Genomic DNA, 27,620 nt, shown 5'->3' with positions numbered 1-27,620 from the left:
CCCTCTGCGCGGAGCATGGAAGACCCTGGGGGTGCAACCAACTTTCGCGGCTTACGATAGCATCCTTCTGCGCTGGTGGCAACGTGATTTCTCTGCTCTGCTAGCCGCATGATCCCTCTGCTCTGGTGGCAGCGTGATTCCTCTGCTTTTCCCTTGACTTGCTGAGAAGCAATTTTTTGAATTTGAAAATTGGGGACTACGGGTATACACCATACTCCCCCTCCAGGTAACATGTGCAATACTCTATATGAACATGTTGGCCCAATTACTCCTTATTCCAACTCCGGCCCATCAACTCGCGTAAGCCCATTACCTCTTATCCCTTTCTTAAGCCCGAGCCCTTCTCTATATATACCCCCAACCCTTCACGGCCTAGCCTAGAATCCCTCATCTCCTTTCCGCCGTCCCAATCTGATCTCCTCTCAAACCCTAAATCTCCCGATCCCTTGTCTCTCATATCACGTGTCCCTCCTTATCTTGGTTGTAAAGCACTCAGTCGGGGGAGTAAGTCCTGTATGAAGGTCCACAGTATTGGAGGCTGAGAAGACAGGACTCTCCCCCGCCTGAGGGTTTTATCTCCACGATTTCTGAAGAAAAATTCTTCGTTGCCCCCTTCTGATTTCAGTGTCCTTTCTTTGTGTCATTTTGACTTGCTGCTTTTCTTGGTGTTCTGCAGGCATGGCGCAGAGAAGCCGAAGTAGTAGATCGAAGAAGTGGAAATGTCCCGGCGGAGAAGTCAAGAATCCCCGATGTTTGCTTTCCCTTTACCCTGCTAAGCAGCAGTTTTTGTATTTGTTTCTCCCTTGTCCTGCTAAGAAGCAGTTTGTATTTTGAATTTGTAAATTGTGGGTTAGGGGTATACACCCTACTCCCCCCTCTGGTGACATGTACAATGCTCTGCATGAACATGTTAAGTAGCATATGTAATGTAAAAAAGCGATAATTAAAGTAAATGACACAACACCAGGGAATTCCCTAGAACCACATATCTGTTTTATTGATATCATGGCCCCGGACCTCGTTAAAACCCCTGTGGGGAAAAAGAGTATCCGGTCTATATTGGCATCAGTTCTGCTGAGTAGCAGTTATACATAAAACTTTTTGAGTGTATTTATGTTCCATGGTCTAGGGAGAGCTCTGCCGTCTGAATCCGACAATATGTATGCTCCGCCGCCCAAGACCTCTGTGACGATGAACGGGCCTTCCCAATTAGCTTCGAACTTGCCCACTGCCTTTAATGCGTCGGCTCTTTTTAGAACTAAATCACCCTTGGCCAGCTTCTGGGCTCTGACCCCCTTGTCGTATCCCGCTTTGATGACACTCTTATATTTCGCTGCTTTGACTTGAGCTTCTTCTCTTTGTGCTTCAACAAGGTCAAGCTCTGTTCTTCGGAGATCGGCATTGTGCTCTGTATCGTAGGTAATGATGCGATATGATTCCAACCTTGCCTCTGCTGGTATCACCGCGTTGGATCCATACACCAGAGTGAATGGTGCTTCGCCCGTGGCTGTCTTTGGGCTAGTTCGGTAGGCCCGAAGAACGGTGTCCAACTCCTCAACCCATTTCTCTCTGCTCTGATTCAACCGCTTTTTGATGCCTTCGCAAATTGATCTGTTTACGAGCTCCACTTGCCCATTTGCTTGAGGATGAGCTACGGATACGAAGCGCTGGGTGATATCCATCCTGTCACAGAAATCCGCAATCCTCTGCCCTGTAAACTGGGTTCCATTGTTTGACACAATGACCCTTGGGACTCCAAATCTGCAACATATATTCCGCCAAATGAAGCGCTCCACTGTCACCTCATCAATCTTTCCCACGGCCTCGGCCTTGACCCACTTGGAGAAATAATCGACTGCCACTATGAGGAAACACTTGCCCCCTGGTGCCGTGGGCAGCTTCCCGACGATATCAATGCCCCACTTGTCGAAAGGGCAGGCAGCGTTCATTACTCCCATGGTTTCCCCTGGAACGTGGATTCGCCCGGCATGCCTCTGGAAAGCTTCACATCTGCGGACGAACTCTCTGGCATCCTTGTTGATGTTGGGCCAGTAGAACCCTGCCCGAATGATTTTGCGCACGAGATCGCGGAATCCCGAGTGACCACCGCAGCAACCTGCATGAATTTCTAACAAAGCAAAATTAGCTTCCTCTGGAAATAGACATTTGAGTAAAGGTTGAGTGAATGCCCGCTTGTAGAGTTGATCGTTGATTAAACAGTAGTTCTCATAGCGAGCCCGCTGATTAGACTTTTTGCTAAACCGCTCCCCTGTTCTTAGAAAATGCATAATCGGAGCTCGCCAGTCATCCCTGATTTCGACGGAGAAAACTGGTGAAGTTCCCATTTCTCTGGTATCACAGAGTAAAATGATCTCGTCACTCCAAGTTTGTTCCACCGCGCTGGCCATGCGTGCCAGTAAGTCTGCTTTCGTGTTCTCCTCCCGGGCAATCTGTTCGATTTTGAATTCCATGAACTTTTCTTTCATCTCGTTGATTTTGTAATGGTACGCCTTCATCCGCTGATCCTTGACATTATAGGCCACTGACAGTTGTTGAGCTACTAACTGAGAATCCGTCTTGATGATGACACATTCTGCCTTGAGTTCCGACAGGATATGCGCCCCTCTGACCACAGCCTCATACTCAGCCTCATTGTTGGACAGCCGGCAGGTGAATTTAATAGCAAATTGATATGTCCCGTAACCTGGTGATGTGATGTACACCCCAATTCCGCATCCCTCTTTTGTTACTGACCCGTCCACAAAGGCAACCCAAAACTCTGGCGCGGGACGGCGAGTTGTTTCTTGGATGAAATCTGCCAGCTCTTGTGCTTTAATTGATGTTCTTGGCTCGTATTCCACATCATATTCCCCCAATTCCACAGCCCATTTGACCATTCTTCCCGACAAATCCGGCCGCCCCAACACTTGTCTAAAAGGTAGAGCAGTGCGCACCACTACCCGATGTGATAAGAAATAAGGTCTTAATTTTCTTGCCGTGACCATGACCGCCAGAGCAGCCTTCTCGATTTCTGTGTAATTCAATTCAGGACCCTGGATGATTCGGCTGACGAAGTAGATGGGTTTCTGGTGACTTCCCTCCTCTCTGATAAGCACAGAGCTGATTGCATCTTCCCCCACTGCTATATACAGATACAATATTTCTCCCGGGACCGGCTTGATCAGAGTCGGGAGCTTCGCCAGATACACTTTAAGATCCTCGAATGCCGCCCGGCATTCCGCTGTCCACAAGAATTTGGTTCCCTTCCTTAAGATTTTGAAGAACGGCATGCTGCGCTCTGCCGACCTCGAGATAAACCTGCTCAGAGCAGTGATACGCCCGTTCAGAGTCTGCACCTCCTTGATCCCTCTGGGTGGTGTCATTTCCATAATGGCCTTGACTTTCTCGGCATTAACTTCAATTACTGCAGGCGTAACTTTGTAGCCCAAGAATTTCCCTATTGTAACCCCAAAGGTGCATTTCGCTGGATTCAGCATGAGTCGGTGATTTCTGACCACAGTGAAGATCTCCTCCAGGTCAGAGACATGATCCTCTGCCCTGACACTCCGCACGAGCATGTCATCTACATACACTGAGATATTCTTGGAGAGCTGTTCTTTGAAGATTTTTTCCATCATCCGCTGATACGTGGCCCCCGCATTTTTCAAACCAAATGGCATACTCCTCCAGCCATAAACACCACAACAGACGGCGAAGGCCGTTTTAGCAATGTCTCCCTTATTCATTTTGACTTGGTGATACCCCTGATATGCGTCCATCATGGATAACATAGCACATCCCGAAGTTGAATCCACCAGCTGGTCAATCCTCGGCAGAGGATAGTGGTCCTTTGGGCAGGCAGCGTTCAAATCTCTGAAGTCGACACACATTCTCCAAGTATTTGTTTTCTTGGGTACCATCACCGCATTCGAGATCCATTCCGGGTATTGTACTTCCTCAATGTGTCCTGCTTCCAACAGCCCTTGGACCTGCTCTCTGATTGCAGCGTCTTCTCGGCCCCAAAATTCCTTGTTCGCTGTTTCACTGGCTTAACTCTAGGGTCCGCGTTAAGGCAGTGCTCTGCCAACCTTCTGTCAATTCCCTTTAAATCGGCGGTACTAAATGCGAACACATCCGCATTTCGGCGCAAGCAATTAATGAGCTCTTCTCTGATTTGATCACTCATAGAAGACCCTATTTTGGTCTGAAAACCCTATTTCCCTGGAAACAGTTCGATCATATTACAAACATCACTTGTGGAAACCAGAGCGGTCTTCTCTGTACTGTCCCTGTCTTTCAGTAAGTCCGCTAATTCATGTCGCTCCTCTACCGGGGCATGCACCTCGCCCACTTTCCCCTTCTTCCGTGTATCTGATCCCTCTGTCAATCTTTCCCTTTTTTGCCCCGCTGAGTGTGTAAGCATTTGTACGTGGCATGCTTTCGATGCCGTTTGATCACCACAGACTTCTCCCACTCTTCCCCCCTCGATGGGGAATTTCATCTTCAAGTGAATCATAGAGATTACCGCCCTGAACGCCATCAAGGCAGGCCGACCGAGTATTACATTATAAGATGGTTTAGGCATGTCCACCACCAAGAATCGCATCATTCTAGTTTTGCTGTTAGCAGCTGAAGTACCGAGATTCAACGACAATTCCACGTGAACCTAGGGGCATGACCATTTCTCTCCCGAACCCGAATAAAGGGGCATTCGTTGGCTCAATCCTGGTGTCGCTGTCTCTCTGGTGCTTCCTCAATCCTTTTGGCTTTATGTTTATCATTTTCCGCTTTTCTCGCCATCCTGGCGTCCTCCAACTACAAGTAACCTGGCAACCTTGCCATAATATCATCGAAATCCTTTGCTGGTCGGATCTGTAGCTCGTCAAAGAAGAGCCCCGGCTTAAGCCCCCTGACATAGGCGCAATTCTTGATCTGTGACTCTGCTTCTGGCACCTCCAGAGCGGCGAGATTAAACCTTGCAGTGTACTCCCGCAGTGTCTCGTTCTGATCTTGTTTAATATCCATTAGGGAAAGAGCTGACTTCCCTACCCTTCGCGAGCTCACGAATTGTCTCAGAAAACGTGTCTGTAAGTCCTCAAACGAATGGATGGAATTTGGCGCAAGCGTCCCAAACCACAACTGAGCTGGTCCGGTCAGAGTAGTGGAGAAGATGCGGCATTTGATGCCCTCCGTGTACATGTGCAGTGTGACCAACCCTTCAAACCGATTGAGGTGTACCTCCGGGTCAGTAGTGCCATCGTAGTCTAGCGAGATGGGTTTGTAGCTTCTGGGTAAAGTGTCCGCCAGAATGTCATCGGAGAAAGGACTGCGGTTGCTGATGGGGTGGAACCTTGAAGTCTTGGCCCTTTTATCCTCCTTATGTCTCCCCTGCTCCCTTCTATCCTTAGGCGCGTCACGAGCATGACGTTTGTGAACCCTATGCCCGGGCCTGTCATAGGAATACTCCAGCTCCCGTTCCTCTGATCTTTCTGTGTAACGTGATCTCTCTAAACGATGGGACCTCTCTGCCCTATGCGACTTCTCTGCTCTGTTCGATTTTCCTGACCTTTGCCCTCTATCATCCCTCTGGGATTTCTCCCTCAATGATTCCTCCAGATCCTGGAGCTGGTGCTTCAGTTACGACACCTGATCCTTCAGCCGTGCTTTCTTCTTTAGCCTCTCCTCCTCGAACACGAGGGAGATGGAATGACTATCAGACTCGTCAACCCTCTCTTTCATAACAACGCTATTGAGCCGAACTCGACTCCCCTCTGGCCTTCTCTCTTGTACCCTCTCAGCGGGTAGCTTCTGTATTTCCCCTGGTGCCGCAGCCTGTTTAGTGATTACAGGATTGTTGGCCTCCAGAACAGCGGGAGGTGGGGCCTCAATGCCCTGCAGAGTGGTCGCTCCTACCAGTGGAGCTACAGCGGGGATGGTGGACAGCATGGGAGTCCCCAGCGCCTGACGCATAGTAGCATAGTTAAGTAGAGCCATCATTTGCTCTGCCAACCCGAAGTTAAGCGATCCCCCCGCTAGACGTAGGGGCCAAGCCTGGCATCTCTGAACCCGGTGTCACCAGAGCAGATCTCTGGAGGTTACCATTCAGCCCTGTCAGCGGAGTGGCTGGAATAGCCGAAAAACCTGGTGGCACAGTGAAGGTGGTATTGCCCTGTAGACCGTTGAATAATGAGGTAGGCACCTCAGTAGTAAGAGCAGCGGAGTCAAACTCCTTTTCCAGGGTGCGGTGAGCATCAGAAGATCCCATGGTACCTGCACATAAACAAAGTGAGAAAAAATCCAGACGGCCAATGAATAGATCCTCCCTTACTGATTGAAATCCCGATATGAGAAATTCCGAACACCGGCGCAGAGGCCGTTAAAAAATTCCCCTCAAGATAACTCTATACCCTGGGAAATAAACCCAGGGCCTAGATTGAAACAACAAAGCCCGAATGGCAGGGCAACGACCTAGAAATTCCCCTCTTAACTCGTAAGAAAACCCAAAGATGGATATAAACAAAACATCAACCATAAAATTCGTTAGCGAAACTCGTCAGAAATGATAGAGAAAGCAAAATATACAGGAAAAACGAGCATCATAACTCAAAATTACCACGATCGGACAGTAAAATAACCACAACACCCGAAAACAACAGAGTTATCACAGCAATCAGCTGGATTACCAGCGTAGCACGTTAAACAGGATATAGAACGAAGATTAGCAGAAGAAAACATGGAGAACACCGACAATTATCACCCTTAGATGATACACATCCGCAAATCGACAGCGCAAGCCTAGTTATAACAGAAACAGAGCATTACCCCACAGTCCACCGATAGAAAATGAAGATCAGCCACAAAAACACGGAAAATATCGATAATTATCATCCTCAAGCGAAGAACACACGTAAATCAACAGCGCAAGCCCAACAAAACCAAAACAGAGTGCTAATCGGCATATTACCGGTGCAAAACCCGTAAATCCACAGCAAAAGCCCAACACAACCAAAAATAGAGTACTACAACACAATCCACCGATAAAAACATCAGATCTGTAAGAAAAACCCCGATTCTATGAAGAAACCTCGCATTCGTCTACAATTAAACCGATCAATCGGTAAATAAACACCCATCTCCCCCAATCCACGATTTACGACTTTCACCACCTTTCCTCGTGCACCAAAAGAACGTAAATAAACACAGATCGCATAAACTTAAAGGCAAATCAACCCGAAAAACGTGACAAATGGATCAAAACCATCTGGGTGCCCGAATTATCGGCCCAATCGGTGCCTGCGCACGTAAATCTAAACATAATTTCAGATCTGCATGCGCCGGCGAACGGAGACTCACATCCTAGCTCAGTTATTTCCCACAGACAGCGCCAGTTGGTAAATCAAAGAACCAACACCTAAACTAATCAACAGTAAACAACGCGTATTATACCTAGTTTAGGTGATTTGAGATGACAAAGGAAGACTGCTAGAACACAAGAGAGAATTTGCTGCTGTATTTGAATATGAAAGATAACGTAAATATAATGCACGAGCCCAGGGCCTATTTATAGATTACATAGGAGGGCAAAATAGTAAAATCAGTGCTAAGGCATGCATTTGGCGTGGTTGAGGGGCATATCGGTAAATTCGCCTTCACGCGGGAAATCTCTCGCGTTTCTGGCGATTCTGCTGGTGAAGACCGTTCTTCTGGCGAAAGCGACATCTCTGGCGAAGGTGACTCCTCTGGCATGCATGATTTCTCTGGTGAGTGAGATGCCCCTGGTGAATGAGATTCCTCTGGTGAATGATATCCCTCTGATGAGGATGGCTCCTCTGGCAAGTCTGACTCCTCTGGCGAGGATGATTCCTCTGATGAGTGCGCTTCCTCTGCCATACTCGTTCCGCTGGTGGGGCCAATTCCACTGATTTACGTCATTTCCCTACTCTGCACATATCACTCCTCATCAGGTTTGTATGTGCGTATTTTAAGATAATCTTCTGGAAATTGATGCGTTTTATGGTGTATTTTATGCTTTGCAGGAGATTTAGGCTTTCGAGATGGAAGAATGCAATTTTGGAGAATTTTGGATGAATTTGGCATTTTCTAGGTGTTCTGGTCTCCAGAGCAGAGGAACCACACTCGCCAGAGGGATCACACTCGCCAGAGGAACCATACTCGCCAGAGGGATCACACTCGCCAGAGGAACCACACTCGCCAGAGGGATCACACTCGCCAGAGGAACCATACTCGCCAGAGGGATCACACTCGCCAGAGGAACCACACTCGCCAGAGGGATCACACTCGCCAGAGGGATCATACTCGCCTGTGGATTGTTGGCCCAATGCTCTTTATCCCAGCCCAAGGCCCAAAACCCGCGTAAACCCAAGCCCAAAATCCCTCACCCTCATTTACCCTAAGTCCAAATCAGTCTCACCCTTTTTCACTCTCTCTCATCCTCCGGCACTCTCACCTCTCTCCCCCCCGAGACCCTTCCTCTCCCCCGACCTCTGATCTGCTGATCCCTCGAGCTCTCCCCCCAATTTATAGGCTGCCCCCTTTTTTCTTCCCACCTGCCTTTTGCTCGACCTCTATTAATCCCCGCTGCATAGTTTTCGATTGGGGTAAGTCTGACACACTGTTTGACCGGAAGGCTCTGCTATTCCTTCCTGAAGAGTCGCCCGATTCCTGTTCGTGGTTTTCTGATTGGTGACTGTGTGTGTGAACCTCGCTCCAATTGATTGCGTGTATCACCGGATTCCTGACCTTTGGATTCCTGTTTGGTGATACACTGTGGATTTTGGTGGCTGTGCAAAGCGAGACTTGAGTGCCGATTAGTTCTCCCTGTTCCCTTGAGCCGTGATCATTAACGTTGCCGGAAGAGCCGAGCCTACCGTGGGAAAAATCTGAGCCACCTGTGTCCCTGAGACACCTTTTTCCCACCTCTGTCTTTCTTTATTTCTTCCTGTTGTTTTCTGTTCTTTTTCCTTTTTACTTGCACTTCCTCTGATTTTGCAGGTTTAGGTGTAAGAAGAAGGAAAAGGAAGAAGCACGGAGTGTAGAGATTTGTTGTTGCTTGAGCAACGTGTGAAGGCGGCAGGACGGTCGGGAACCAAGCGGTGAACCCTGGCTAGGCGAAGATACCCAACAGTGGTATCAGAGCCATGGTGACCTAGCCGGGGCACCCTCCGACCGCACCTCCTTTACCCCGTCGCCCTCTGGGCCGCGCTGATTCGCTCCCGACGAGCAAGGATAAAGGTAGGTTCGGTCTCTCCCCTTCCTGGGAGAGACGGCTCTGGTAAATTGGCTTGATCTGGAAACTCCTAGATTCTAGTGTTGGTGTTGCTGCTGTTGTTTGTGTTTCTTGTATGTGTTGTCTGCTGAAATCTTGGTATCTTGCGATCCTCCCCTTGTGCTTCCGCTTATTGTTCTTCTCTGAGGTTTTCTTGCTCTGGTGTTTTCCTGAGTGTTCTCTGCTCATCTTCTTGTGAACCTTAGCATTCCAAGCTGGAGAGCCTTTGTGCTCGGACTTTCTTGCTTACGGTCCAGTTCGTCTGGATTCCCCTGTGGGTCTCCTCGTGCGAGTAGCCTGGATAGCAAGAGTAGTCAAGGGTTCACCGGCAGCCCTGAGCTGTTGTTTGCTTTTTTGCTCTGGAAAGTTTTTTCTCTGACTTCTTGTGTGCCTAGTTGAGCTCTGCCCTGGGTTGTTGCTTGTTGACTATTGTTTGTTGGTGTCTGTGAGACTGTTGTCTTGAGTTTTGCTGCTTGCAGCTGTTTGAGCTTTTTGTCATCATGAACAACTGCTATAGGTTGTGGGATTGGTCTGTCCCTGGGTTTAAAACTAGCATCAGCAGGGATGTGGTGTTTAATGAACTTTTCTTTCCATGTTTGACTGAATCCTCACATTATGCTGCTCCAAGTGAGGTGGAGAATGTGAATGTTGTTAATCAAAGCATGTATGAGTTTATGTTTCCTCCCCCCACTTTTGCTTTTGAGGTGGATTCTCAATCCAATATGCATGCTGAACCTAATAAGTTACTTGCTGCTATAAACTCTGAAATAAACTCTCTACATAATAACAAAACTTGGGCTCCTGTTGAAAGACCGGATAACTGCTCTATTGTTGAATGCAAATGGTTGTTTAAGGCTAAGAAAGAGTTTGGATGACCTTTTGTGTCTCTGTTGTGACAGAGCTCTGTCTGTTGAAACTCTGCTCTGAGTTTGTTTTACGTCTTTGTGAATTCTGTGTGTCGAGCTCTGCTCTGTGATTGAGCTCTGCTTTGTTTGTGTGTGCCATGTTTTGTGTTGAGTCTGTTGCTCTGCTCTGTCCTGCGTTTATGTGCTTCCTGTTGTTTCTGTGCTCTGTTTTGCTTTGCTTTGTGTCTGTTCTCTGGTCTGTCGTTGAGCTCTGTTCTTCTCTGTCGTCGCATGTGTGTGCTCTGCTCTGTTCTGTGTCTGTCTCTCTCCTCTGCATGTGTGCGTGGTTTGTTGAGTCTTCAATGATAACCCTTTGGGTTTGAGAAATGGTGATTTCCCTTGGGTTGGTCTCTGTTGTTGAGATTGAGTTAAATATGCATAATATTTTTCTCATCCTCTATTGTCTTGTCTTTGTGATAGGATGATAGTAAAAATGGCTGTGATGATAAATTCAGTTGAAGGCACACACTCCCTGGTGACATAAAGACCATTGTGCCAAAGGTGGATATGTGGATTGTTGGCCCAATGCTCTTTATCCCAGCCCAAGGCCCAAAACCCGCGTAAACCCAAGCCCAAAATCCCTCACCCTCATTTACCCTAAGTCCAAATCAGTCTCACCCTTTTTCACTCTCTCTCATCCTCCGGCACTCTCACCTCTCTCCCCCCCGAGACCCTTCCTCTCCCCCGACCTCTGATCTGCTGATCCCTCGAGCTCTCCCCCCAATTTATGGCTGCCCCCTTTTTTCTTCCCACCTGCCTTTTGCTCGACCTCTATTAATCCCCGCTGCATAGTTTTCGATTGGGGTAAGTTTGACACACTGTTTGACCGGAAGGCTCTGCTATTCCTTCCTGAAGAGTCGCCTGGATTCCTGTTCGTGGTTTCCTGATTGGTGACTGTGTGTGTGAACCTCGCTCCAATTGATTGCGTGTATCGCCGGATTCCTGACCTTTGGATTCCTGTGCAAAGCGAGACTTGAGTGCCGATTAGTTCTCCATGTTCCCTTGAGCCGTGATCATTAACGCTGCCGGAAGAGCCGAGCCTACCGTGGGAAAAATCTGAGCCACCTGTGTCCCTGAGACACCTTTTTCCCACCTCTGTCTTTCTTTATTTCTTCCTGTTGTTTTCTGTTCTTTTTCCTTTTTACTTGCACTTCCTCTGATTTTGCAGGTTTAGGTGTAAGAAGAAGGAAAAGGAAGAAGCACGGAGTGTAGAGATTTGTTGTTGCTTGAGCAACGTGTGAAGGTGGCAGGACGGTCAGGAACCAAGCGGTGAACCCTGGCTAGGCGAAGATACCCTACATCGCCAGAGGAACCACACTCGCCAGAGGGATCACACTCGCCAGAGGGATCACACTCGCCAAAGGAACCACACTCGCCAGAGGGATCACACTCGCCAGAGGGATCACACTCGCCAAAGGAACCACACTCGCCAGAGGGATCACACTCGCCAGAGGAACCACACTCGCCAGAGGGATCACACTCGCCAGAGGGATCACGATCACACTCGCCAGAGGGATCACACTCGCCAGAGGAACCACACTCGCCAGAGGAATCACATTCGCCAGAGGAGCCACACGCGCCAGAGAAATCATTCTCGCCAGAGGAATGACTTTCGCCAAGGAAATCATCAAAGAGCGGGAAAAGCTCCCGCCCGAGGGTGAATTTACTATTTTACCCCCCGACCACGCAAGACGCATGCTCCGATGATGAATTTACTATTTTACCCTTTACGTGTAATCTATAAATAGGCCATGGGCTCGTGCATTGTAGAAGGATGCTATCTCTATTCTCAATACAACAGCAATCAGTTCTTGTGCTCTCAACTTTACTTTCCTCTCTCTGCTCTGCCGGGTGCTCTGCCGGGTGTTTCTCTGCTCTGCCGGGTGCTCTGACGGGTATTTCTCTGCTCTGCCGGGTGCGCTGCCGGGTGTTCTGACGGGTGTTTCTCTGCTCTGACGGGTGCTCTGCCGAGTGCCCTGACGGCACATGGCAATTAAACTTGGGAAAGCTTTGAACAAAATATGGGAACCGCCATAACATGAAAATGGTAAACCACTTGTAAGTGGTAATTCAGAGCATTGCACATGTCGCCAGAGGGGGGAGTAGGGTGTATACCCATAATCCACAATTTACAAATTCAAAATTGCTGCTTAGCAAGTCAAAGGAAAAGCAAATGCAAAATTGCTTCCTAGCAAGTCAAGGGAAAAGCAAACATCAAGGGCGGATCAGAGGAATCATTTTAACCGTAAGCCACGAAAGTTGGTTGCACCCCCCGGGTCTTCCATGCTCCGTGCAGGGTCGTTGGCAGAGCATCGATTGAATGTAGATCCAACCAAGAGGCACTGGGAGGTGGATCATATCACCTATCTGACAGCGAGGGAAGGCCACTTACGCGGCCTTGGAACGTCAACAACTTGAAGAAATTCTATGCTTGAAAAGCTTACGCTTCCTAAAGCGCTCATTGTAGACCGAATACTCTTTTTCCACACAGGGGTTTTAACGAGGTTCGGGACCAAGTTCCTTATAATAAAATAGGATTCTTGGTTTTAGGATAAAATACCCGTGCATCTCTTTACCTTCTTTACTTTGAATGTTTTGGGAGGGGATTATGTTTTTTAGATGCTACCTAAGTCGCGAGCTCCCAGAGCTTCCTTAGCCGCGAGCAGCTGCCAATGCCGAGCCCAGAGCCGGTTCGACGCGAGCACCTAAGTTTAGATGTCGCCTAAGTCGTGAGCTCCCAGAGCTACCTTAGTCGCGGACATTAGGGGGGGTATGTTTTTTAGATGCTGCCTAAGTCGCGAGCTCCCAGAGCTGCCTTAGCCGCGAGCAGCTGCCAATGCCGAGCCCAGAGCTGGTTCGACGCGAGCACCTAAGTTTAGATGTCGCCTAAGTCGTGAGCTCCCAGAGCTACCTTAGTCGCGGACATTAGGGGGGGGTATGTTTTTTAGATACTGCCTAAGTCGCGAGCTCCCAGAACTGCCTTAGCCGCGAGCAGCTGCCAATGCCGAGCCCAGAGCCGGTTCGACGCGAGCACCTAAGTTTAGATGTCGCCTAAGTCGTGAGCTCCCAGAGCTACCTTAGTCGCGGACGCTAATTAAATTATACTTTAATATATATCGCTTAAGCCATGAGTTTTCAGGGCTGTCTTCGTCATGGGCAATAAAATGAACTCTCGGAGTCGCCTTAATCACAGATGTGGAAAGAGACACACTTCCTCGAAGCTGATCCAGCCTTGATACTTGGGGGGGAGTGGCCACTCAAACAACAGAACTCGAACGGAGCAGAGGTAAGCAGTTGATTAAACTAGAATGGCCAAGGTCCTAGCCAGGGCTGGACGTCGGCACAATCGTGCTTGACTTCTAAAGTACGCGCACGACACTGGGGGGGAGTAGGGGTGTATACCCCGTATACAGCCAAGTTGTTATCATTATCCTATTTTTTAGGGATAAAAAATTCAAATCTGGGAAACACATATATCAAAAGTAAGAATTGGAGGGAGGGGAAGAAAGCAATATTTAAAAAGGGACATGCCATAAAATATATGCAGAGTTGGGAAATACTGTTTACAAAAAGTGAACATAAAATTTACAAGGGAAAAATTAGATAAAGAGACAGGGAGCCAGCTGGTTTTGAGTCTCGAGGGCGGCCGCGCTGGAACTGGGAATGGTGGAAGAAATCCTCGCTAGAGGAGTCAGAGAAATTCTCGCTAGAGGAGTCAGAGACATCCTCGCTAGAGGAGTCAGAGAAATCATCGCTAGAGGAGTCAGAGAAATCCTCGCTAGAAGAGTCAGAGAAATCCTCGACAAAGGAGTCAAAGAAATCAACCAGGAGGATCGTCCAGAAGAATCATTCAGAGGAATCAAATAGGGAGAGTAACCAGAGAAGCCGCTCAGAGGGAAGCTGACCAGAGGAACCACAAACACTTCAACAGAAAATAAGAGTTCCACTCTATACAAAAGTTCGATTTGACTGGGCCGGAGCCCAAGAAACTGAGAAGCATTTAATGACATGTCCAAGGCAAAAATCCAGAGTGGACACCCCACGCTGGGTAAAATCCAAATAATTGAGTATAGACCATGAGAATACTCAATTAGACTGGGGGGGAGTAGCTGATGAGGAGTAAAGTATGTGCAGAGCAGAGAAGTGGTCTTAGCCAAATGAGCGGGCTCCAGCAGAGAAGTCAGAGGGATGAACCTTACCAGAGAAACCACACTCGCCAGAGGGATCACACTCGCCAGAGGAACCACACTCGCCAGAGGGATCACACTCGCCAGAGGGATCATACTCGCCAGAGGAACCACACTCGCCAGAGGGAGCACACTCTCCAGAGGGATGAACCTTACCAGAGGAACCACACTCGCCAGAGGAACCACACTCGCCTGAGGGATCACACTCGCCAGAGGAACCACACTCCAGAGGGATCACACTCTCCAGAGGAACCACACTCGCCAGAGGGATCACACTCGCCAGAGGGATCACACTCGCCAGAGGAACCACACTCGCCAGAGGAATCACATTCGCCAGAGGAGCCACACGCGCCAGAGAAATCATTCTCGCCAGAGGAATGACTTTCGCCAGGGAAATCATCAAAAGAGCGGGAAAAGCTCCCGCCCGAGGGTGAATTTACTATTTTACCCCCCGACCACGCAAGATGCATGCTCCGACGATGAATTTACTATTTTACCCTTTACGTGTAATCTATAAATAGGCCATGGGCTCGTGCATTGTAGAAGGACGCTATCTCTATTCTCAATACAACAGCAATCAGTTCTTGTGCTCTCAACTTTACTTTCCTCTCTCTGCTCTGCCGGGTGCTCTGCCGGGTGTTTCTCTGCTCTGCCGGGTGCTCTGACGGGTATTTCTCTGCTCTGCCGGGTGCGCTGCCGGGTGTTCTGACGGGTGTTTCTCTGCTCTGACGGGTGCTCTGCCGAGTGCCCTGACGGCACATGGCAATTAAACTTGGGAAAGCTTTGAACAAAATATGGGAACCGCCATAACATGAAAATGGTAAACCACTTGTAAGTGGTAATTCAGAGCATTGCACATGTCGCCAGAGGGGGGAGTAGGGTGTATACCCATAATCCACAATTTACAAATTCAAAATTGCTGCTTAGCAAGTCAAAGGAAAAGCAAATGCAAAATTACTTCCTAGCAAGTCAAGGGAAAAGCAAACATCAAGGGCGGATCAGAGGAATCATTTTAACCGTAAGCCACGAAAGTTGGTTGCACCCCCCGGGTCTTCCATGCTCCGTGCAGGGTCGTTGGCAGAGCATCGATTGAATGTAGATCCAACCAAGAGGCACTGGGAGGTGGATCATATCACCTATCTGACAGCGAGGGAAGGCCACTTACGCGGCCTTGGAACGTCAACAACTTGAAGAAATTCTATGCTTGAAAAGCTTACGCTTCCTAAAGCGCTCATTGTAGACCGAATACTCTTTTTCCACACAGGGGTTTTAACGAGGTTCGGGACCAAGTTCCTTATAATAAAATAGGATTCTTGGTTTTAGGATAAAATACCCGTGCATCTCTTTACCTTCTTTATTTTGAATGTTTTGGGAGGGGATTATGTTTTTTAGATGCTGCCTAAGTCGCGAGCTCCCAGAGCTTCCTTAGCCGCGAGCAGCTGCCAATGCCGAGCCCAGAGCCGGTTCGACGCGAGCACCTAAGTTTAGATGTCGCCTAAGTCGTGAGCTCCCAGAGCTACCTTAGTCGCGGACATTAGGGGAGGTATGTTTTTTAGATGTTGCCTAAGTCGCGAGCTCCCAGAGCTGCCTTAGCCGCGAGCAGCTGCCAATGCCGAGCCCAGAGCTGGTTCGACGCGAGCACCTAAGTTTAGATGTCGCCTAAGTCGTGAGCTCCCAGAGCTACCTTAGTCGCGGACATTAGGGGGGGTATGTTTTTTAGATACTGCCTAAGTCGCGAGCTCCCAGAACTGCCTTAGCCGCGAGCAGCTGCCAATGCCGAGCCCAGAGCCGGTTCGACGCGAGCACCTAAGTTTAGATGTCGCCTAAGTCGTGAGCTCCCAGAGCTACCTTAGTCGCGGACGCTAATTAAATTATACTTTAATATATATCGCTTAAGCCATGAGTTTTCAGGGCTGTCTTCGTCATGGGCAATAAAATGAACTCTCGGAGTCGCCTTAATCACAGATGTGGAAAGAGACACACTTCCTCGAAGCTGATCCAGCCTTGATACTTGGGGGGGAGTGGCCACTCAAACAACAGAACTCGAACGGAGCAGAGGTAAGCAGTTGATTAAACTAGAATGGCCAAGGTCCTAGCCAGGGCTGGACGTCGGCACAATCGTGCTTGACTTCTAAAGTACGCGCACGACACTGGGGGGGAGTAGGGGTGTATACCCCGTATACAGCCAAGTTGTTATCATTATCCTATTTTTTAGGGATAAAAAATTCAAATCTGGGAAACACATATATCAAAAGTAAGAATTGGAGGGAGGGGAAGAAAGCAATATTTAAAAAGGGACATGCCATAAAATATATGCAGAGTTGGGAAATACTGTTTACAAAAAGTGAACATAAAATTTACAAGGGAAAAATTAGATAAAGAGACAGGGAGCCAGCTGGTTTTGAGTCTCGAGGGCGGCCGCGCTGGAACTGGGAATGGTGGAAGAAATCCTCGCTAGAGGAGTCAGAGAAATTCTCGCTAGAGGAGTCAGAGACATCCTCGCTAGAGGAGTCAGAGAAATCATCGCTAGAGGAGTCAGAGAAATCCTCGCTAGAAGAGTCAGAGAAATCCTCGACAAAGGAGTCAAAGAAATCAACCAGGAGGATCGTCCAGAAGAATCATTCAGAGGAATCAAATAGGGAGAGTAACCAGAGAAGCCGCTCAGAGGGAAGCTGACCAGAGGAACCACAAACACTTCAACAGAAAATAAGAGTTCCACTCTATACAAAAGTTCGATTTGACTGGGCCGGAGCCCAAGAAACTGAGAAGCATTTAATGACATGTCCAAGGAAAAAATCCAGAGTGGACACCCCACGCTGGGTAAAATCCAAATAATTGAGTATAGACCATGAGAATACTCAATTAGACTGGGGGGGAGTAGCTGATGAGGAGTAAAGTATGTGCAGAGCAGAGAAGTGGTCTTAGCCAAATGAGCGGGCTCCAGCAGAGAAGTCAGAGGGATGAACCTTACCAGAGAAACCACACTCGCCAGAGGGATCACACTCGCCAGAGGAACCACACTCGCCAGAGGGATCACACTCGCCAGAGGGATCATACTCGCCAGAGGAACCACACTCGCCAGAGGGAGCACACTCTCCAGAGGGATGAACCTTACCAGAGGAACCACACTCGCCAGAGGAACCACACTCGCCTGAGGGATCACACTCGCCAGAGGAACCACACTCCAGAGGGATCACACTCTCCAGAGGAACCACACTCGCCAGAGGGATCACACTCGCCAGAGGGATCACACTCGCCAGAGGAACCACACTCGCCAGAGGAATCACATTCGCCAGAGGAGCCACACGCGCCAGAGAAATCATTCTCGCCAGAGGAATGACTTTCGCCAGGGAAATCATCAAAAGAGCGGGAAAAGCTCCCGCCCGAGGGTGAATTTACTATTTTACCCCCCGACCACGCAAGATGCATGCTCCGACGATGAATTTACTATTTTACCCTTTACGTGTAATCTATAAATAGGCCATGGGCTCGTGCATTGTAGAAGGACGCTATCTCTATTCTCAATACAACAGCAATCAGTTCTTGTGCTCTCAACTTTACTTTCCTCTCTCTGCTCTGCCGGGTGCTCTGCCGGGTGTTTCTCTGCTCTGCCGGGTGCTCTGACGGGTATTTCTCTGCTCTGCCGGGTGCGCTGCCGGGTGTTCTGACGGGTGTTTCTCTGCTCTGACGGGTGCTCTGCCGAGTGCCCTGACGGCACATGGCAATTAAACTTGGGAAAGCTTTGAACAAAATATGGGAACCGCCATAACATGAAAATGGTAAACCACTTGTAAGTGGTAATTCAGAGCATTGCACATGTCGCCAGAGGGGGGAGTAGGGTGTATACCCATAATCCACAATTTACAAATTCAAAATTGCTGCTTAGCAAGTCAAAGGAAAAGCAAATGCAAAATTGCTTCCTAGCAAGTCAAGGGAAAAGCAAACATCAAGGGCGGATCAGAGGAATCATTTTAACCGTAAGCCACGAAAGTTGGTTGCACCCCCCGGGTCTTCCATGCTCCGTGCAGGGTCGTTGGCAGAGCATCGATTGAATGTAGATCCAACCAAGAGGCACTGGGAGGTGGATCATATCACCTATCTGACAGCGAGGGAAGGCCACTTACGCGGCCTTGGAACGTCAACAACTTGAAGAAATTCTATGCTTGAAAAGCTTACGCTTCCTAAAGCGCTCATTGTAGACCGAATACTCTTTTTCCACACAGGGGTTTTAACGAGGTTCGGGACCAAGTTCCTTATAATAAAATAGGATTCTTGGTTTTAGGATAAAATACCCGTGCATCTCTTTACCTTCTTTACTTTGAATGTTTTGGGAGGGGATTATGTTTTTTAGATGCTGCCTAAGTCGCGAGCTCCCAGAGCTTCCTTAGCCGCGAGCAGCTGCCAATGCCGAGCCCAGAGCCGGTTCGACGCGAGCACCTAAGTTTAGATGTCGCCTAAGTCGTGAGCTCCCAGAGCTACCTTAGTCGCGGACATTAGGGGGGGTATGTTTTTTAGATGCTGCCTAAGTCGCGAGCTCCCAGAGCTGCCTTAGCCGCGAGCAGCTGCCAATGCCGAGCCCAGAGCTGGTTCGACGCGAGCACCTAAGTTTAGATGTCGCCTAAGTCGTGAGCTCCCAGAGCTACCTTAGTCGCGGACATTAGGGGGGGTATGTTTTTTAGATACTGCCTAAGTCGCGAGCTCCCAGAACTGCCTTAGCCGCGAGCAGCTGCCAATGCCGAGCCCAGAGCCGGTTCGACGCGAGCACCTAAGTTTAGATGTCGCCTAAGTCGTGAGCTCCCAGAGCTACCTTAGTCGCGGACGCTAATTAAATTATACTTTAATATATATCGCTTAAGCCATGAGTTTTCAGGGCTGTCTTCGTCATGGGCAATAAAATGAACTCTCGGAGTCGCCTTAATCACAGATGTGGAAAGAGACACACTTCCTCGAAGCTGATCCAGCCTTGATACTTGGGGGGGAGTGGCCACTCAAACAACAGAACTCGAACGGAGCAGAGGTAAGCAGTTGATTAAACTAGAATGGCCAAGGTCCTAGCCAGGGCTGGACGTCGGCACAATCGTGCTTGACTTCTAAAGTACGCGCACGACACTGGGGGGGAGTAGGGGTGTATACCCCGTATACAGCCAAGTTGTTATCATTATCCTATTTTTTAGGGATAAAAAATTCAAATCTGGGAAACACATATATCAAAAGTAAGAATTGGAGGGAGGGGAAGAAAGCAATATTTAAAAAGGGACATGCCATAAAATATATGCAGAGTTGGGAAATACTGTTTACAAAAAGTGAACATAAAATTTACAAGGGAAAAATTAGATAAAGAGACAGGGAGCCAGCTGGTTTTGAGTCTCGAGGGCGGCCGCGCTGGAACTGGGAATGGTGGAAGAAATCCTCGCTAGAGGAGTCAGAGAAATTCTCGCTAGAGGAGTCAGAGACATCCTCGCTAGAGGAGTCAGAGAAATCATCGCTAGAGGAGTCAGAGAAATCCTCGCTAGAAGAGTCAGAGAAATCCTCGAACAAAGGAGTCAAAGAAATCAACCAGGAGGATCGTCCAGAAGAATCATTCAGAGGAATCAAATAGGGAGAGTAACCAGAGAAGCCGCTCAGAGGGAAGCTGACCAGAGGAACCACAAACACTTCAACAGAAAATAAGAGTTCCACTCTATACAAAAGTTCGATTTGACTGGGCCGGAGCCCAAGAAACTGAGAAGCATTTAATGACATGTCCAAGGCAAAAATCCAGAGTGGACACCCCACGCTGGGTAAAATCCAAATAATTGAGTATAGACCATGAGAATACTCAATTAGACTGGGGGGGAGTAGCTGATGAGGAGTAAAGTATGTGCAGAGCAGAGAAGTGGTCTTAGCCAAATGAGCGGGCTCCAGCAGAGAAGTCAGAGGGATGAACCTTACCAGAGAAACCACACTCGCCAGAGGGATCACACTCGCCAGAGGAACCACACTCGCCAGAGGGATCACACTCGCCAGAGGGATCATACTCGCCAGAGGAACCACACTCGCCAGAGGGAGCACACTCTCCAGAGGGATGAACCTTACCAGAGGAACCACACTCGCCAGAGGAACCACACTCGCCTGAGGGATCACACTCGCCAGAGGAACCACACTCCAGAGGGATCACACTCTCCAGAGGAACCACACTCGCCAGAGGGATCACACTCGCCAGAGGGATCACACTCGCCAGAGGAACCACACTCGCCAGAGGAATCACATTCGCCAGAGGAGCCACACGCGCCAGAGAAATCATTCTCGCCAGAGGAATGACTTTCGCCAGGGAAATCATCAAAAGAGCGGGAAAAGCTCCCGCCCGAGGGTGAATTTACTATTTTACCCCCCGACCACGCAAGATGCATGCTCCGACGATGAATTTACTATTTTACCCTTTACGTGTAATCTATAAATAGGCCATGGGCTCGTGCATTGTAGAAGGACGCTATCTCTATTCTCAATACAACAGCAATCAGTTCTTGTGCTCTCAACTTTACTTTCCTCTCTCGATTTTCAGTAACACTAGGTAAAGTTTATCGTTTTACCTTAATTCACCGATTAAATCTACATCCACTAGATCATGTTTCACCAACTTGCTTAAATTAATAAATATTAAAATAATTATAAGTTAATAAGTTAAAAAAATTAAGAGCAACTAAATAAAAAATATAAAATATGAAGGAATAGCAAAAATGGTTAGAATAATTTCATACGTTAGTTACATTCTCTGATTATTTTATAAAAGTACAAGTTAATGAAAAAATCATAACAATTGTGAAATTAATGTAAAAATTAAAAAAATACAAATAAATGACTATAATATAATCATACGTTGAGCACATCGATTGATAACTACTAAAAATACACTACAGGAAAATATATCATAATAAATTAGTGAACTTAAAAAATAAAAAATAAAAACATAAAAAATTACTATAATAGCAAAAATAATGTCATACGCTAACACACCGATCAATTAGTAAATAAAATTATCCTATAGAACAGTATATCACAATAAATTAGTGGACTTGAAATAAAAAGAATTTATATAAAATAGGAAAGAATAACTAAAATGTTAGAATAATATCATACGCTAACTACATTCTTTCATTATTTTATAAATGTAGTATATGTTAATGAATAAATCATAACAAATTAGTGAAATTAGAATAAAACTTATAAAATATAAATGTATGGTTATAATTGTAGGAATAATGTCATACCTTGAGCACATCAATCCATATCTCAATAAAAATATGCTATAGGACAATATATTATAAATAAATTAGTAAATTCAAAATAATAAATTAAAAAATATATATATGATTATGAAAATACATTGAGCACATCGATCAGTTACTCAATAAAATTATATCATAATAAATTTAATGAACTCAAAATTTAAAATATAAAATATGAAGGAATTATTATAATTGCAAAAATAAATTAATAAAAATAACAAAAAGAAAAAACAAAACAAAAATGAAAAAGGACATGGAAAGGAAAAACGAAACAAAAATGAAAAAGGACATGGACATGAAAAGGGTTTTAACGAGGCTCGGCCCTTAGTTTGTTCTCTGTGCTCTCAAGGGTTTTAGGTTTTTTGTTTTCCTTTTTTTAATAAAATTTTATTTAATAATAATAGTATAATGTATATTAAATTTTAGAGGAATATCGTGACATTTGTTAAAGTATATTTAAAAAAATAAATCGTAGTATTATTTTATCTATGAATTTTTATACTTAAAAAAATATCAGTAAATATGATCATGATAAATCAAAATAATTGTATTTTAAATATAAAAAAACTAACAAAATCGTGTTTATATCTTTTCCTAAAATGAAGTGCCAATTTCTATGTATAGGATCTTGATTAGTGGCCATATCAATATTTTGTTTCCAAATTTGTTGCAATAAATAAAGGGAAAAAGTTCTTTAGAAAATTTCCAATATTAATTAAGGGTAATTTAGTAATAATAATAATTCAAATTAGGAAATAAATTTTCAAGGGCTTTATGTGCACACATATTATGTGTATTTAGCAGTACTCTAAAGAATAACCATCGCAAAAGGATTTTTTTTCTCGTCCGTGAAGCCTTAAATGTGGCTCTCAATCTATCCCAAGCTCCTCTCGGAGTTGCTAAACCTTACAATTTTATCCAAAGTTTGCATGATTGATTATATATAGTAATAAGATTGAGTATTTTTATTCTCTTTTTTTGAGGAAAAATATTTCTATTCTCAAAAATAGAATATCTTCAATCCCATTATTTTCATGAGATAAGAATCAAGCAAAATTAATTTGAAGTATAAAAATAATCAAGGATCTTTGGATATTCTAAAGTTGCAATCCATCAAACTAAATAAGGAATTAACCTTACTATTTTTATCTAGCAAACCTAATTCTCCAAAATAAGTGTCCCCTTAGATAGAATAAGCTTGAACCATTTCTCACTGAAATAACTATCTACATATATCTTATTCTTTGCCTTTGTACTCCTGTATAGTCCAATATTTTACTTTAATTTATACCTACATATATTATTATTTGGATGATTAGGCTTCAAGGTACACTTTGTGTAAATCTTGTTCCTAGGACAATAAGCTGCTCTGGGTGGTTCTATTCATAGCCCCCATTTTACTCCTTATAGCCCCTCTATTAAAATATTAATAACAATTAATTAAGAATTTACTATTCTACCCTATATTTTATAGCCCCCAAATTTTATTAAACTTTAAATTAATTATCACTTCAATTTTATAACCCCCATTTCATATTGAAGAATTCATAGCCTCCCTTCCCCCATTTATCCGTTCATAGCCCCCCCCCCATAAAAGAAATCACAATTCATCAAAGATTTAATCAAATCATCCGTCCCTTTTCTCTCAACATTTGTGCCATTGCTCTGTTTCTTCATCAAAGAAGAAGTGAGATTCTTGGGCACACCCTTTTCCGCAATTCCCTTTTAACCATTTGCAGAGATGTTCTTGGCTCCAGAGGCAGATTCTGACGATGAATTCGTAGTCGTGTTAGCTGGTTCGGAAGGTTTTGTGGCCGAAATTGTGGTCTGATTCGGCTTCAAGACTTCAACTTTATCTTTAATTTGAGTCTGATTTTGCTTCGATACTTGTCGCCACAAGTCACCAACCGTTGGGAAACCTCCTGGGCTGTTCAGAACTCGAGAATTAGGTGCTCCGTCACTTCCAAGTAAGTCCCTTTTGCCTGCAGAATTCTGTTTTTGAGGTTTTCTTGATTGAGTGGAAGTTGAAGTTGATGCCTTTCTGCAGTGAAGTTGAAGCGCCGGCGACGGTGAAGTTAGGGGAAATGAAGAAGAACGCTGAGTGCTATGGGGTTTTCTGTCTCACTTATGATCTCAAAGCTGTGAGTTTTTTATTGCACACACTGCGCTCGACATAATCCTCATGTGTTTTTCCATTGTTTCTTTTTTTGTTAGACTTAATTGTTTGTTTACGAGGTTTTGAGAGCTAGAATTAGTAGTTTTGAGTATGTAATCGAACTAGTTCAAATAAAGCCAAGATAATTTAGGTAATATACAAATATTGGAAGTAGATCAATGGTGGGAATAAGTGAAGATTGAATGTTTCATCATGTAAAACTCTTGAGACATTACTACATTGCTTCATTTACTTAGATCAGAACCGATGTCCTAATGTGCGGATGCACGTTTTTTTATTGTGTGTGTGTGTGTCGTTGGTAGGAAGAGGAGACGAAGTCACGGAAGAAGTTGGTTAACATTGCTTTCTCTGGTGTTGCGGGGATGATATCCAATCATCTTCTCTTCAAAGTAAAAAATTTTTTTACTCCAATAATATATAAGTTGGGATTCTATTGAACAATCAATGCAGAAATGAAGGCTTCATTGTGAAGTATTTACAAGTTTTTGAGTAATAAATTTTTCTGATCTTTCAGCTTGCTTCTGGTGAGGTTCTTGGACCTGATCAGCCAATTGCATTCAATTATTAGGATCCGAGCGATCACTGCAAGCGCTTGAAGGTACGAATTTACCAAGTTTGCACCGATGTATGCCGTACACAGGCACCTTCTGTCCCTTTGATGTCATAACAAAGGGCGGTGCAAGTGAGATTAGGAAAATAGAAGTTTCTTTGAGTGTCAGTTTACTAATTCCGATGACGAGTGATGTGTGACACAGCTAGTGCCGTGCCTTCAGTTTATCGTTGTTATATTGAGATTATTCTTTATAATTTTTAATCTTGCAGTTTAATTTGTTTTCTTCTTTTTGGTTTTCTGAGGTTATGAGAAATGGGAGGCAGTTTGAGGCAACAATACTTGAGGAAGATAGTAAGCTTGAGTGATTTTCTTTCCTTCTTTCATCCAATCAGTATCATCCCTACTACTTAAAAGCCCTCGAGGCAGCTCAGGAGGTACCGTCATTCCAACACCCCCTCTTCCTTATCCAATGCAGCATATGAACTGATAGAAATTAAAATGTATCATATGCTCTTGTGTTTATCCTTTTGCGTGCTCTCCCTGAAATAGTTTCATAAATCATGTACGTTGTATGCTTCTTGTTAAATTACGTGTAATATAGGCATGCTTTTGTCATGTTCTTTTACTCTATATATTCAACCAAAAAATATTTGAGGTAGACTACCTCAAATATTTTTGGTTGAATATATAGTACTTTAAAGTATTGATAATTTTACTTTTGTTTTCATTAACCATATAACTTGTGTCTTGCTAACAACAAACATCCCAGGGTTTTTAATAAGCCTCTTTTAAGTTAAGGTCGAAAATAGTTCCAGCTGGAACTGATATAGTGCTAAAGTCTCATTAGTTTGTAAGCTTGGGTATTTTATGCTTGAACAAGCTTGACTAAATTTCTTCAATCTAAATTATATACTACCTACACTGACATAGTGTATGCGGTTCATTGAAATAAACAAGTAGAGCCTAAAATTATGTATGTCTGAATGTCTCAAACCTACACATGTGCTACTTTGAAGATCCTGTATGTATTTTTATTTTTTGGTTGACATGTTTACAAAAATGGCATGGCATTCCTATTATAGTCTCTTATTGTTTTGCAGTCAAAAGTAAATGGCAAGAGTCTCTATCCCGGACAGGAGGATCTAGGTGGACGTGGGATTAGCAGAAAAGCTTCTATGCTCAAAGAAAACGAAAATTCACACTCCACTTCTGATCTTTGTGATGTGCCATTTGAATCTGATAGGAAAGAGAAGTTAAAGATGGTAATTGGCAAATCAAAGAAAGATGCACAAGAGACAGAGAAAGAATCCCAAGAATGTGGATTTACTGTAGATGCAGCTGCAGCAGCTGTTATCCTTAAGGCTGCCACAAAAGGAATTAAGAGCTCTGGTTTGCGATACATCACTAACACTGCCTCAAATTCGCATACTAATGCTATTAGAAATGAGGAGGGGCAGCCTGCAAGCTCAGGCAGTCTTCAGCCCTTGCTACCATTTAGTACCGGTGAAAAGTCTGATAAAAGTGGAAGTTGCAATATCTCTGCAATGTTGCCAAAGACAATTGCTGGAACATCTTCTCATGAAGTTGCAGGAGGGGATGATTCTTCTAATGCAAATCTGACAGAAGTGCAGAAGCTGAAAGCCGAGAGGCTCAAAAGGGCTAAAATGTTTGTGGCTATGTTGAAAAGTGGGGCATTCCCATCTAGAACAGAAGCATCAAGAGGATCATCAGCAGAACCTGTAGAACCTGGAGTGTTGAAACCTGCTGCTAGGCTCGTTGTGCTAGCCAAGAAAGAGAGGGCAGCTTCACTGAGGCAAAGTGAGCGACAATCAAAAAGAAAGTATGGCTCGAAATCTATTGCAACATTTTAAACAATGTAATAAAAGCTTCTAAGCATGCAGTGTGTTCCACTTAGATAAAATTTTATATGAAATATGTGAATGCGTGGTTAATGCATCCCAGACATGTTCATATGATCAGAAACACATGTATTTTGTTCCCATGGAATCATAAAAGCAATATAATACACACAAAATCTGACAAGCTAAGGGTCTTAATCATCTTATATACTATTCAATTAAATAAGATAAAAAAATCAGGAAACAACCTATTTCCTTCTACTTTTGACTATTACAAATGCCGAAAAACATTATAGAAGCATGTCAAACATAAGCGCTTTCACGTATATTCTTCAATTAAAGTCATTTCATATCTCAACATTGAAAAGTATTAAACAAAAATATATAAAACAAGATAGGACATTCAAATTCGTGAACATCTACAAGAACTCGTGACTTTAATATTAAAATAACACAATTCGAAATATCATTTAAAATTAAACCACAAATCTAAAAAAGAAACAATGTGTATCATGGATCATTTAAGTCAATGACTTCTTGTCACACCCCAATTCTTGAATGAATAAATATAATCGAGGTGCAACTAATTCATAAAAATAAACAAGGAACAACCTTGTTAAAACCCGAATAATAAGATAACGAGTCGGGCTAGGCCCCTTTGGATCACAAGTTTTGTTTCATGTTTCTGACAACCGACATTCATTAACATAAAACTGGAAATTTTAAATTGAAGCTCGACAGGAAGTCATCTTAAGTTGAGAAAACAAAAGGTGTAAAAGAGTTATTACTACAGCGGGAGTCTATATAGAAATTGAACCCTAGCCTCAGCTCAGTCCCGTCAGCACCGGCCAGCCAACCTGAAAACATTTGAAAGTATTTTTGGGCTGAGTACTAATGTACTCAGTGGGCAAGCATTTTCATAAACATTTCATATTTTAATAAAGACAGTTTATCCAATCATAATTGACATAACTTAGAAGGTTTTAAATTGAAAGGACTTCTAAGCATGTTAAAATAATTTTCATTTGTGCGCACATGTTACACTCCCTTTCCGTTACTCGCTGTGATCCCGGACCTTTTAGCCACCGACGGATCCATTTCTCTCATTGCACTTGCCCTGAGGACGTAACTCAGACAAGTTGAATTGACCTCAGGACGCTACCCAGACAGGCCTTACATGATACATGCTCCGGAACACATCCCGTCGAGCACCCTTATAACGCCTCTGGCCAGTGCCCGATGGAGATCAACCCACCAGGTCAGCTAGCATGTGTACACGATTCTCAGACAACGTGTTAGGTCATAAGAGAACCTCAATTGATTAACTTTGCGAGCCTTAAACAGAGCAGAGTGCACATATTCTTGATACTTGACTTTCATTGAATCTTC

The 27,620-nt window shown here is 44.9% G+C and overlaps 2 protein-coding genes across 2 annotated transcripts; one reads left to right on the top strand and one right to left on the bottom strand.

Annotated features, from left to right (window-relative positions):
• Positions 1-1,085: 1,085 nt before the first annotated feature.
• Positions 1,086-3,290, bottom strand: LOC130998653 (uncharacterized). The gene has a single exon (XM_057924067.1). It carries the CDS (start codon positions 3,288-3,290, stop codon positions 1,086-1,088), a length of 2,205 nt encoding a protein of 734 aa, XP_057780050.1.
• Positions 3,291-23,160: 19,870 nt separating this feature from the next.
• Positions 23,161-26,328, top strand: LOC130999001 (uncharacterized). The gene is made up of 6 exons (XM_057924464.1): positions 23,161-23,610; positions 23,691-23,784; positions 24,122-24,208; positions 24,334-24,417; positions 24,675-24,806; positions 25,473-26,328. Exon 6 carries the CDS (start codon positions 25,548-25,550, stop codon positions 26,241-26,243), a length of 696 nt encoding a protein of 231 aa, XP_057780447.1. The 5' UTR covers positions 23,161-23,610; positions 23,691-23,784; positions 24,122-24,208; positions 24,334-24,417; positions 24,675-24,806; positions 25,473-25,547; the 3' UTR covers positions 26,244-26,328.
• The last annotated feature ends 1,292 nt before the right edge of the window (positions 26,329-27,620 follow it).

This window comes from Salvia miltiorrhiza, chromosome 8 (genome assembly GCF_028751815.1).
Source record: "Salvia miltiorrhiza cultivar Shanhuang (shh) chromosome 8, IMPLAD_Smil_shh, whole genome shotgun sequence".
Lineage (NCBI taxonomy): Eukaryota > Viridiplantae > Streptophyta > Magnoliopsida > Lamiales > Lamiaceae > Salvia > Salvia miltiorrhiza.
The sequence above is the reverse complement of the archived record's forward strand: the minus strand, read 5'-3'. Positions and strand labels throughout refer to the sequence as shown.